The sequence below is a fragment of the Physella acuta genome, unplaced genomic scaffold (genome assembly GCF_028476545.2).
Source record: "Physella acuta isolate Inbredline_101_S28 unplaced genomic scaffold, ASM2847654v3 ptg001409l, whole genome shotgun sequence".
In the NCBI taxonomy this organism is placed as follows: Eukaryota; Metazoa; Mollusca; class Gastropoda; family Physidae; genus Physella; species Physella acuta.
This window is the reverse complement of record NW_026732924.1, coordinates 37,475-49,963: the sequence shown is the minus strand read 5'-3', so window position 1 is coordinate 49,963 and position 12,489 is coordinate 37,475. Positions and strand designations below refer to the sequence as shown.

Here is a 12,489-nt window from a genome sequence, read left to right as displayed (position 1 = left end):
CCCCCTGCAGTGGGTGTTGATCATGCAGGGATTTAAAAACAACATAGTGTTCAAGTTTAGATTTTTTTAAAATATAGACTAGATAATTCCGTTTTAATCAGCGATAAATAAAAGACCAATATACATAATTAGAGTTTGGTTATAAAATTCATTTTTGACCACATTAGTAAAAATAAAAATCTTTCATTTTACTTTGTAATCGTAGAAAGATCATTGAGCTAACGTTTTTTTTAAAGAGGTGTAGATTTTGTGGACCGAAATTTGGAGATTACTCAATTTAATCAAGTTAGAGAGATAAAGAGAGTATAATAATAGTTTAGTAAATGTATCTTTCAGTGATACACAAGGGTTAGGTTTTAAAGAGCATTCCGGCCTTATTTTAAAGATTTTAAAGAGCTTCCATGAAATATTAGCTAAAAGATTGTTACTATTTTTAACGGAATATTAGCTTTATTAAACTGAATAAAAACTATAAACTAATGTAGGTCTGATGTAATTAACTAAGAATAAATTAATAATGAAATTAATTCAATTAAACCCATCACATCAATCCATTAAACTAGCTTTGGTACCACATAACGGTAACAAAGTGTCGCTAATTTTGTAGTACTTTGTTAAATTGTAGTAGATTAGATCTCACTCTTTATGCGGTGTTTGCGTTGTGTTAAAGTTATATTTGAATTTTAGGGCCTTTTTCGTTATGAAAGTATTTTACATAATCTAATTGTATATCCGGTGTTGGTGTTAGTACAGCTTGTGTCGCCTGATTAAAATGACGTAACACTAGAAAGACGAATGCCGCCTGATGACGGGGCCCCCTCATCACACCGTGACCGCCAGGGTGGGCCCATCATTGCTGGACGTCTACACGCCCCAGCAGCAGTACCCCCACCTGTCGGACTTCCCGTGGGAGGGGCCCGAGACGGTCAGGAGACTCAGCAACGTCACTTCCACCTTCAGCAGGAGTAGTGGCCACCGGAAGTCACAAAATCCTGGCCAGGGCGGGCTCATACCGCCCTCGGCGCCGCCCATTTCCGGGCAGCTTGGAGGCAGCATCCGGTCATCGAGGGTCAGCCTCGCGGCCTTGCCCAAGAGGTCGTATGGGTCGTTCAGCTCCATCAGTGGTGCCGGTGGATCGGCTGTGGGTGGATTTTACGCTTGTCCTCTCCCCCACATCGCCTCACACCTGGCCCCACACCCACCACACCTGATCCCACACCCGCCACACATACCCCAGCCTTCGTGTGACTTGCAACCGACATTAATCATTCTTGGGTGAGTTGGATTGTCGTCATGGTAACAGTGTTGTTTTCGTTGTTTACATCGTACAGTAAATAAGTATCAAATCCATTGTTGGCACAATGCCTGCGTACACACATCACGACATACATGCACAGTACTACATACACCACAACATACACACACACTACAACACACATAAACACTACAACATATACATACTACACAGTTTACATACACAATATAAGATACACATGCAACACAGCATACATACACAGTATAAGATACACATACAACACAGCATACATACACATTATAAGATACACATACAACACAGCATACATACACAGTATAAGATACACATACAACCCAGCATACATACACATCACTACATACATACACCACAACACACATTCACAGTACTACATACACACACCACAAAACACACACATACTATACATAGTGTACAACTCGCTACTAGATCACACGTAGATAGGGTCGTGTGTGTTGGTGTGTACAGAGCACGTGCTTCAGTATAAACGTGAGTACACCACACACTGTGAGCTCTACACACCACCTACATCGGCAACACATCTTCCTTTTTAAATCTTTTATTTGTTTCTGGTTGTATTTTTATAAACTTGATGAATGGATCAGCTCTGCCACAGAAATTGCATTTTAAAAGAACAATGACGAAGGTTCTACTATAAACTTGGTGAATGGTGCAGTTCTGTCATAGAAATAACATTTTAACAGAACAATGACGAAGGTTCTACTTTAAACTTGGTGAATGGAGCAGTTCTGTCATAGAAATAACATTTTAACAGAACAATGACGAAGGTTCTACTTTAAACTTGGTGAATGGAGCAGTTCTGTCATAGAAATAACATTTTAACAGACCAATGACGAAGGATTCTACTTTCCAAGCCATCGCATAATTTCGTAAATCATTTTCAAATTACCAAAAGCCTCTGTTTAAATTAGTTTTTAAATTTAAGGGAAGCTTGAATCGTGTATATTTCTATACGGGCAAAATGTGGAATACACTATATCTATCGTATGTGATGTGCTTGTAGACATGATATAATATAGACACTGTAACAAAATATCCAGGCCGTTTTAAAGTTTGAGAACACCTCCCTTAGTTTGTGACTAGAACTAGCAACAACGATTTTACTAGCTTGTCGAGACTATATTTTCCTCTAGCTAATCGCCGAAGCTAGTTATGTAGAGATTACTATTCGAGTTTAGTTTCGTATACTGACGGTAGTTTGGTTATACTAACTTTGCCGTGGAGGTCTCAAAAAGATCAACAACATGGCGTTGTTGACAGGTAACCATAGCAACGTGTTGTGATGGATTAACATGGCGGTATTGTACTTGAAACACGTGAGGCGAAACACAGGATTTGTTATGGCAGAGTTGAACAAAAACAAAACGTGTATTTTGGTTGAATTAAATGTAAATACGACTTGAATTTGGTTGAATAAGTCTTAACCAAAACAGATTTAGTTAAATTTATTAAAATAAGACGTTCATATAGTTGAATTTGTTCAAAATATAAACTGAAATATGTCTGAATTAATAAAAAAAACTTCTCGTGTATTTAGTTGAATTAATTAAAAGTTGGACGGATTTGGTTGGGTAAATAAAATAAAAAACAAGACTTGTTTAGTAGATTAGTATAACGAAACTAAAACAAAAAAAAAAAGCCTTCAGTGGTTTTTGTTTAATAAAACATGAGTGAACGAAATCTGAAGAAAAAAACTGCTCGAATATTAATGAGCCATGCTCAAATTCCCTGCTCCACATTCCGTTTGTTGGGCGGTGGTTGCGCATGCGTATCGTGGGTACTCGTCACGTTTTCAATTTAAAACAATAACATAAGGCCAATAACTGGGTAGTATATTTCTGTGTATAAAAACTCAGCGTGCTTTGTAGATTGGCTGTTGTTGTATCTACCACTAGTGTTGGAGATCGATCACAAACTTTCAGTTCCTCGCTTCTGTCGTCTGCCACATGTCTGGGGATGGTGCAGAGAGGGTTGTAAGAGAAGGTTACAGCTTTGATGGTTGCTACCGTTGTTACAACATCACACCACGTCACCGTTGTTACAACATCACACCACGTCACCGTTGTTACAACATCACACATCGTTACCATAGCTACAACATCACACATCGTTACCATAGCTACAACATCAAACCACGTCACCGTTGTTACAACATCACACCACGTCACCGTTGTTACAACATCATACCACGTCACCGTTGTTACAACATCACACATCGTTACCATAGCTACAACATCAAACCACGTCACCGTTGTTACAACATCACACCACGTCACCGTTGTTACAACATCACACCACGTCACCGTTGTTACAACATCACACCATGTTGCCGTTGTTACAACATCACACCACTCGCCGTTGTTACAACATCACACCACTCGCCGTTGTTACAACATGACACATCGTCACTGTCGCTACATTACACATCGTCATCATAGTTACAACATCATACCACGTCACCGTTGTTACAACATCGCACATCGTCACCGTTGTTACAACATCACACCACGTCACCGTTGTTACAACATCGCACATCGTCACCGTTGTTACAACATCACACCACGTCACCGTTGTTACAACATCACACCATGTTGCCGTTGTTACAACATCACACCACTCGCCGTTGTTACAACATCACACCACTCGCCGTTGTTACAACATGACACATCGTCACTGTCGCTACATTACACATCGTCATCATAGTTACAACATCATACCACGTCACCGTTGTTACAACATCGCACATCGTCACTATAGTTACAACATCGCACATCGTCATCATAGTTACAACATCATACCACGTCACCGTTGTTACAACATCGCACATCGTCACCATAGTTACAACATCGCACATCGTCACCGTTGTTACAACATCGCACATCGTCACCATAGTTTCATCACACCACGTCACCATATTTACACCATCACACATCGTCACCGTCGTTACAACATCACACATCGTCATCATAGTTACAACATCATACCACGTCACCGTTGTTACAACATCGCACATCGTCACCATAGTTACAACATCGCATATCGTCACCGTCGCTACAACATCATACATCACGTTTTCCCAATGGTATAACTGTGTAACTGTTCCTTTCTTTGAGTTTACGGCTGTGTTGTTTTGATGCATCATAAAGATGAAAGCTTGCCGTGACAAACCCGTCGCCTGTTGTTTTTGTTTTGTTTGTTTTGTTTGGTATCGTTATTGCTCATTAATCATATAATACACACACACAATACACTAATACAAACATGGTTCATACTTGCAAAAATTTACAAGAATTCCTCTCCGTATACCTACATTTTTGTGCGATAATTATTACCAAACACCTTTTAAAAAACCAAAACGCGAGTATTGCTTACATTACAGGCAACCAAAACACGTTATCTAACGAAGGCCGCACTCCGAAACATACCTCAGTATGTGAGTGTTACACCTAACGACATTAATCGCCCCGCCCACCTTGTCCCATGAACTATGTACCGCCTATTCCCGCTGCGCCCCCCCCCCCCCCCCTCTCCCCTCATTCTCTTGTATTGCTTATTGTAAGTCCGCAAGTATACAGATACGATACAGTCTTAGAGCGCCGCTTACCTGTGGAGTCAATCGAGGGTTGAACCGAGTTTGTTTAGTTGGTCGGTTGGTGCTACCCGAGTAGGGCCTTCACGTCTGCTATCTTAAGGCGCCTTTTTTTATTCACTAGGATATACTGGCATTGTGTTTATTTTTTAGTGTTTGGTTTTTTAATTTCTTTCGGAATTGGGAAAAAAGGGTTGTGAAAATAGTTTTGGTAGTCTTAACTACCCATTTTTAAGGATTAGAAAAAAATCGTGAAAATAGTGTTTAAAAGTGTTTGACTAAGAAACATACCCTTTCAAGTTTTAACTGTTTGGGAAATAAAATTGTGAAAGTAGTTTTTGAAGTTTTGGATAAAGAAGCCTTAAACATTTTGAAAAAAAAAATTAAGGAAAAAAATTGTGAAATTAGTTATTATAAGGAGTGTTTGATTAAGTAAATAGTGCACATTTTAAGCGGGTGAAAATTAAAAGAAAACAAGCTTGTGGTTTGATGTTCATTTCACTTTTTTTTTCAATCTGAAAATAATTTGAGTTGTGTTCCGGTGATAAAAAATTCAGTGATAATTTTTCGGTAACTGGATGTAATACGCTAGACGTGATTGTGAGTGGTTTAAAATACCGTAGTTTAAAAAAAAAAACGTTTTTTTTTTGTGATGAGCGCTGTTCAGTTGTGTGTCAGGTGGTTGTGTATTAGGTGAGATGGGGCTCAGGACACACCTGCCGCCCGACACACCTGTGTCCTGACACACCTGTAAGAGGATTAAATGACGCAGGTCAGTCCCCGTATAGACATGGCCAGCGGTCGGTGGAACGCGACCACTGGCGGGGTGCCACCCACCCGTCTGACGCCCGACTCCCCCCTGCAGAGGGAGGGCTCCATCAGCGTGGTCAGCGGCAGTGAGTACATCCGGGCCATCAACGCACGCGGGATACAGCAGCGTGTCAGGATACGGCTGAGGCACCGGGGTATGCCACCCTCGGCCATACTGGGCATCGGTGCCAAGTTCCACCACAGGTTCGTCTTGCTGTTAAACCGGTGATTGGCTAAGTTAAACACAGTTAAACTGTTGACCCCCGTTAAGCTAATGGACGGTCATAATTAAATACAGTTAAACTGTTGATTGACCAAAGTTAAAACCCTGTTAATGTGTTGACTGGCTACACTCAAACCCCCGTTAAACAAGTGACCACATTCCAACAAAATATAATGCACTTAATACTCATTTGTTTATAAATTTTATAAACGCTATTTTCCATTATTTATCTAACGTTACTACATGCGAAACTTGTATAGTATCGTCGAAATATATTCCCGTATTTGCTATTCATGTCCTCATAATTACAATATTCAATGTCATAATGTTTCAATATTTTCTGTAAAGCAACCATATTCCGAAATTAACCGTTGTACACTCATGTTCCCAATATTTTCTGTATTGTCACACTATTCTCGTGTTTACAGTAATATCATCAAATTCCCACGTTTACATAATGCCATCAAATTCCCACGTTTACAGTAATGTCTTTATGTTCATAGTAATGCCATCATATTCCAAATTTCTATCTCAATACACCACCCCCACCCTTCCCAATCGCTGCTACAACTCCATCCGTACTGACATCCCAACTGACATCCCAACTGACATCCCCACTGACATCCCCACTGACATCCCTACTGACATCCCTACTGACATCCCTACTGACATCCCTACTGACATCCCCACTGACATCCCCACTGACATCCCCACTGACATCCCCACTGGCATCCCTACTGACATCCCTAATGACATCCCCACTGACATCTCCACTGACATCCCCACTGACATCTCCACTGACATCCCTACTGACATCTCTACTGACATCCCAACTGACATCCCCACTGACATGACATCTCTACTGACATTCCCACTGACATCCCTACTGACATCCCTACAAATTACGCAAGTCCGTCATGTTTCTCTGGTCAGTATTTTTAACCTCACGCCCTAATTAACAGACACGTGACGACCTGCCTGCACGTGGAGCGTCCATTAAATATGCGTGTCACTATTGTATGTGGCGACCTGTACATATGAATAGTTAAACGCTGGCATCTGACTGGTCTATTGACGTGCGGGCTGGGGTGAGCTCATAACGTCGTACAACCCTTGCTCACACTGCCATAGCACAGGACAGAGAAGCTATAAAAACACATTGTGGCGTTACGGGCTAAGTTGTACATCTATACATAATGGTTAGTCTTGTGGAAAAGCATGGGATGTTTATTACAACATTACTCTCTGTCTCGCTCTCATATGTGTATTTCTATGTTTATACATGTATATGTATGTATATGTATGTATGCATTTATATTTGTATAGGCATATATATATATATATATATATATATATATATATATATATATATATATATATATATATATATATATATATATATATATATATTGTCTAGTTAAAAAGTTGTACGAGAGTAAAGTTCGATAACTTGGTTCAAACTGGTTGGTGGCAGGGGCGGATTAAGCTTCAGCGGGGCCCCTGGCTGAAACTTTTTACGAGGCCCCCCTCAACTATATACTATATATAATATATATATATAAATATATATATATATATAAATATATATATAAATATATATATAAATATATATAAATATATATATATATATATATATATATATATATATATATATATATATATATATATATATATATATATATATATATATATATATATATATATATATATATATATATATATATATATATAGCTATATATAGCTCCGCACGCCCAATTAGTGGTGTATGAATATAAATAATGCAATGTGTTTAAGCTCTTAACATTTTTCGAGAATCGGGGATAACTCCTGCTAGCCCGGCGTGACGGGTTACCTTTCAGTGAGTATTGAATAGGCGGGCTTCGGATTTCTTCCAAGCCGTGGTTCCAGTGAATGTCTCATAGGCTTGATTACGTGTGATCATTAACCGTTGCCGGTCGAGTGCTCGGGATCTGTGGGCCCAGGTTTGTCCAAGGCCCGGTATCCAGGAATACGCTCGAGTGCTTGTCTCCTCCCCTGGCAAATTGTTTTATTACCTCCCCTGCTGGTTGCCACAACAGAGTTGCTTTAGTCGCGTTAGAGTTCCCTCCCTTGTCGATTCAAGACAAGTCGGGAAGGGGGGAGAATTCAACTCGGGGGGAATAAGGGGGAATTACCGCAAGTGGCTTTCAGCTACCACCTTGGAAGACTAAAATTAGTATTGATTCGTGTATATCTTCCACAGTGCCCGGGACGAAAGATTTAATTGTAGAACCATAATTTATTAGTACACGCCGTATCTGTAGCGTGCCACGGTCATATTCATATCAATCCACTTCATCAAAGCAGCGTACGGTCGTTTGTTTACCATTCATGCCGCGACCGTGTATAGAAAGTAGATTTTCAGTTTACCCACGTTTGCTGAGAGATTCCTAAAGTTCGCGTTACCTTCTTGGTGACGGGATAATATTTGATCCCCCGACCCTGTTCGTTTTTTTGGTTATCTCTCACCTTGTTTGATTTTTTATCTCCCCTGATTCGGGTTACTCCCCCTGTGCGGTTTATCTCCCATGTTTGACTATTGCGATACGCACTCTTAACCAGGACACGTCCTGTGTTGACTCTACCGTTTCTAAACGGTTCCCTGAGGGCTCTAAAAAGTTTCCTGTCAAAAATTCTATTTTTACTTTTTTGACGGCGTTTTAATATTTATTTGAACTAGTAAAAACTTCCTTAGATGTATTTTGGGTTTGAATGAGATTTATTGATTTCAATGTCTTTGCGGGATTATTAGATTTTATAAATATATTGGGGGGGGGGGGAGGAGGAGTGAAGAGGGGGGTTATCAAGTGTTTAAAAAAATTAAAGTATTAGTGACAATTCGAGGTTTGGGCTGTCTCTATAAGGAACGGTATTTCTACCCAAGGACTTCATTAGTAAAGTTAAGTTGTTAAGTATCAGAACTTTGTTGAAAGGAATAAAATTAAAACACAAACTATGATTTGTGGTGGAGAGGGAGGGGGGGGGGGGAAGAATTGTATTAGATCTTACGAATTTTAGTCCGAATTAAGTTATGTGGAATGTATAAAAATACAATATTTACTTTGTCAATTGTTTGTGTCGTTTTTAGGCGGATAAAAGTTATAAATTACTTGATCCTCTTTACCCCGTGTGGGGCATAGGGCCTTCACCTTAACCTTCCATTTTGTCCAGTCCCCGGCTGTTGATTTTACAGCCTCCCTAAGAAATCCCTGCTGTCTTCAGTTTCAAGACGCTGGTGGAAAAAAGAATAGTGAAAGCTTAATTTTCTATTTAAATATACATTCATTTGTGTCCGTTTTGTTATGGGCGTGTCCTTACTAGAATTGTCATGATATTGTTCATATTAGAAATGTCATGATATTGTTCATATTAGAAATGTCACGATTGTGTTCTAATTAGAAATGTCACGAATGTTTTCTAATTAGAAATGTCATGATAGTGTTCGTATTAGAAATGTCACGATTGTTTTCTAATTAGAAATGTCACGATTGTGTTCTAATTATAAATGTCACGATTGTGTTCTAATTAGAAATGTCACGATTGTGTTCTAATTAGAAATGTCACGATTGTTTTCTAATTAGAAATGTCACGATTGTTTTCTAATTAGAAATGTCATGATAGTGTTCGTATTAGAAATGTCATGATAGTGTTCGTATTAGAAATGTCATGATAGTGTTCGTATTAGAAATGTCATGATAGTGTTCGTATGAGGAATGTCATGATAGTGTTCGTATTAGAAATGTCATGATAGTTTTCTTATTAGAAATGTCACGATTGTGTTCTAATTAGAAATGTCACGATTGTGTTCGTATTAGAAATGTCACGATTGTGTTCGTATTAGAAATGTCACGATTGTGTTCTAATTAGAAATGTCACGACTGTGTTCTAATTAGAAATGTCATGATAGTGTTCGTATTAGAAATGTCATGATAGTGTTCGTATTAGAAATGTCATGATAGTTTTCTTATTAGAAATGTCACGATTTTGTTCTAATTAGAAATGTCACGACTGTGTTCTAATTAGAAATGTCATGATAGTTTTCTTATTAGAAATGTCACGATTGTGTTCTTATTAGAAATGTCATTAATTTGCCATTATATCAGAAATGTCATGGTTTAGCCATTACCATGTCATACGATCACATTTGGTTTATAAAAGAGATGTATATCAAGGGCTTACATACAGATAGTAAAAGTTGAATCTAGGTGATAACAGATACTAGTCAAGTGCTTACATACAGATAGTAAAAGTTGGACCTAGGTGACAACAGATACTAGTCAAGTGCTTACATACAGATAGTAAAAGTTGGATCTAGGTGACAATAGATACAAGTCAAGGGCTTAGATACAGATAGTAAAAGTTGGGCCTAGGTGACAACAGATCAAGGGCTTACATACAGATAGTAAAAGTTGGATCTAGGTGACAATAGATACAAGTCAAGGGCTTACATACAGATAGTAAAAGTTGACCGTAGGTGACAATAGATCAAGGGCTTACATACAGATAGTAAAAGTTGGACTAGGTGACAACAGATACTTGTGCTTACATACAGATAGTAAAAGTTGGACCTAGGTGACAACAGATACTAGTCAAGGGCTTACATACAGATAGTAAAAGTTGGATCTAGGTGATAACATATACTAGTCAAGTGCTTACATACAGATAGTAAAAGTTGGATCTAGGTGACAATAGATCAAGGGCTTACATACAGATAGTAAAAGTTGGATCTAGGTGACAACAGATACTTGTGCTTACATACAGATAGTTAAAGTTGGGCCTAGGTGACAACAGATACTAGTCGAGGGCTTACATACAGATAGTAAAAGTTGGACTAGGTGACAACAGATACTAGTCAAGGGCTTACATACAGATAGTAAAAGTCGTAGGGCCCATAAAGTGCCTCTTAAGTGCAGACTTTATTTCTGCTTTTGTATGTGTTGTTGCCAGACAACATATGACATGACATTCACAAATGTCAGCACGTGATATTTTTCTCTCGCCTATACAGAAATGAATTACGAACCATAAACTGAGCATAAACTGATCGCGGGGCATGAAACGGCAATAAATATTAGGTCAGGGGGGCCGTAACTCTGTCTGCAGTCTGACGAGATATATCGAGTTATCGTTTGATTGATGAACTTAAGAACTGAAGGGTCAACCTAGCCCTATTGAATGGCTCACTTTTTGCTGGGAATGGAGCCGGGGGGGGGGGATACGTGATCCAGCTGGGTCGAGCCGTGGAATGGGTGTCACGTCGACATGTGAAGTTGACGTGATCCGGGTGTTTCATACCGTGAATTGGGCGTCATGCTGAAGCTGACGTGAAACGTGATCCGGGTGGTTCACGCTGTGAACGGGGTGTCACGTCGTCAGTGTATCGCCTGTATGCCACAGTTGAAGTTAATGACCCGCGTTACAAAACTCCTAGCTATTGTCTGGTCAAAAAGTTGAACAAGAGCAAAGTTCGATAACTTAGATCAAACTCGTGATACTCTCCCCTTATTCTACCTGTATGTGTATAGTCTCCTACTGAAGTTTTCCTGTTGATACTGCTTGTAACGACATTCATCAGGCTGCCCTCTGAACTTAATGACTCGTTGATTCAAGTGTCCAACTTTCGTGTAGTACAGGACCGGTCAACTCTATCACGTGTCGAAGTTTCCAGATTAGTCGATCGCTTCTTACCTAGACCTGTCAGTTAGCTAAAACGAGAATTCAGTTTATCGACAAATGCTTATTAGCGAACACTGAACTAATTGGATATTTTTTAGGGCAATACATGTATTGACATATTAGTAGAACCCAATGCAAGACCATCTTGATTTTATAACCTTTTATTTAGTTTACATTGTCTGTTTTATTTTTGTTTGTTTGTTTGTGGGTTGTGGCCACACACATTTCTAATGCAGCTTTCAATTAAGTATTACATGTTAACATGTTATGCGCCACATTGACCGTTGATTCCGATTTCAGCCTGCTTTTCTTTTTGAATTTGCTTCGATAGCCTTTGTCCAAACAAGGCAGTAGTTGTTTGATTTTGGTGTTTTCTCTCCTAGATGGATTACTGTCTTCAGCTATCGAACCTCATCTGCCAGGGGGTTCGAACTCGGGACTTTTTATTTTATCAGCCATGAGCTTTACCGACCCGACCACTCTGACCTTCCAGCGATTTCATTTTAACTTTACAGATACATTCATCTCTGACGACAATGCAAAAATATCTTTTTTTTTAAATTCAGTAATAAAAGGTGAGATAACTAGATAAAATACTAGCTATCTCTCCATCAGTCGGCCGTCGATGGTGAACTGTTTCCACGGCTGAGTGATTTTTTGTGCCTTATCGTCTACTACGGACCAATGGTCTTTTAGAGATGGCTAGTGATCGGGTTTTATCGCAAAAAAAGTTTTAGCAATAGCCTATGTCGTGTCAACATCATTTTGAACAGATTAGTAAAAAGTGCAAAATTTAAAAAAAAACAAAAAAAAAACTTTAAAATAACCAACTTTTAAAT

At 39.0% G+C, this 12,489-nt stretch overlaps 1 protein-coding gene across 7 annotated transcripts in view; it reads left to right on the top strand.

The window, feature by feature from the left end:
- LOC131927491 (protein FAM149B1) overlaps positions 1-12,489 on the top strand; it is a 51,249-nt gene that overhangs the window by 18,291 nt on the left and 20,469 nt on the right. The window contains exon 1 of one of the 7 annotated variants that reach the window (XM_059283167.1): positions 1,207-1,275. The exons of 5 other annotated variants lie outside the window; for them this stretch is intronic. Coding sequence is in view for 1 of the 2 variants with exons in the window: in XM_059283161.1 (XP_059139144.1) it covers positions 5,665-5,915 (251 nt within the window). In the remaining variant the exon portion in view is untranslated. Of the gene's footprint in view, positions 1-1,206; positions 1,276-4,954; positions 5,916-12,489 lie in introns of those variants that run through there. One more of the 7 variants, XM_059283161.1, reaches the window with a different exon arrangement.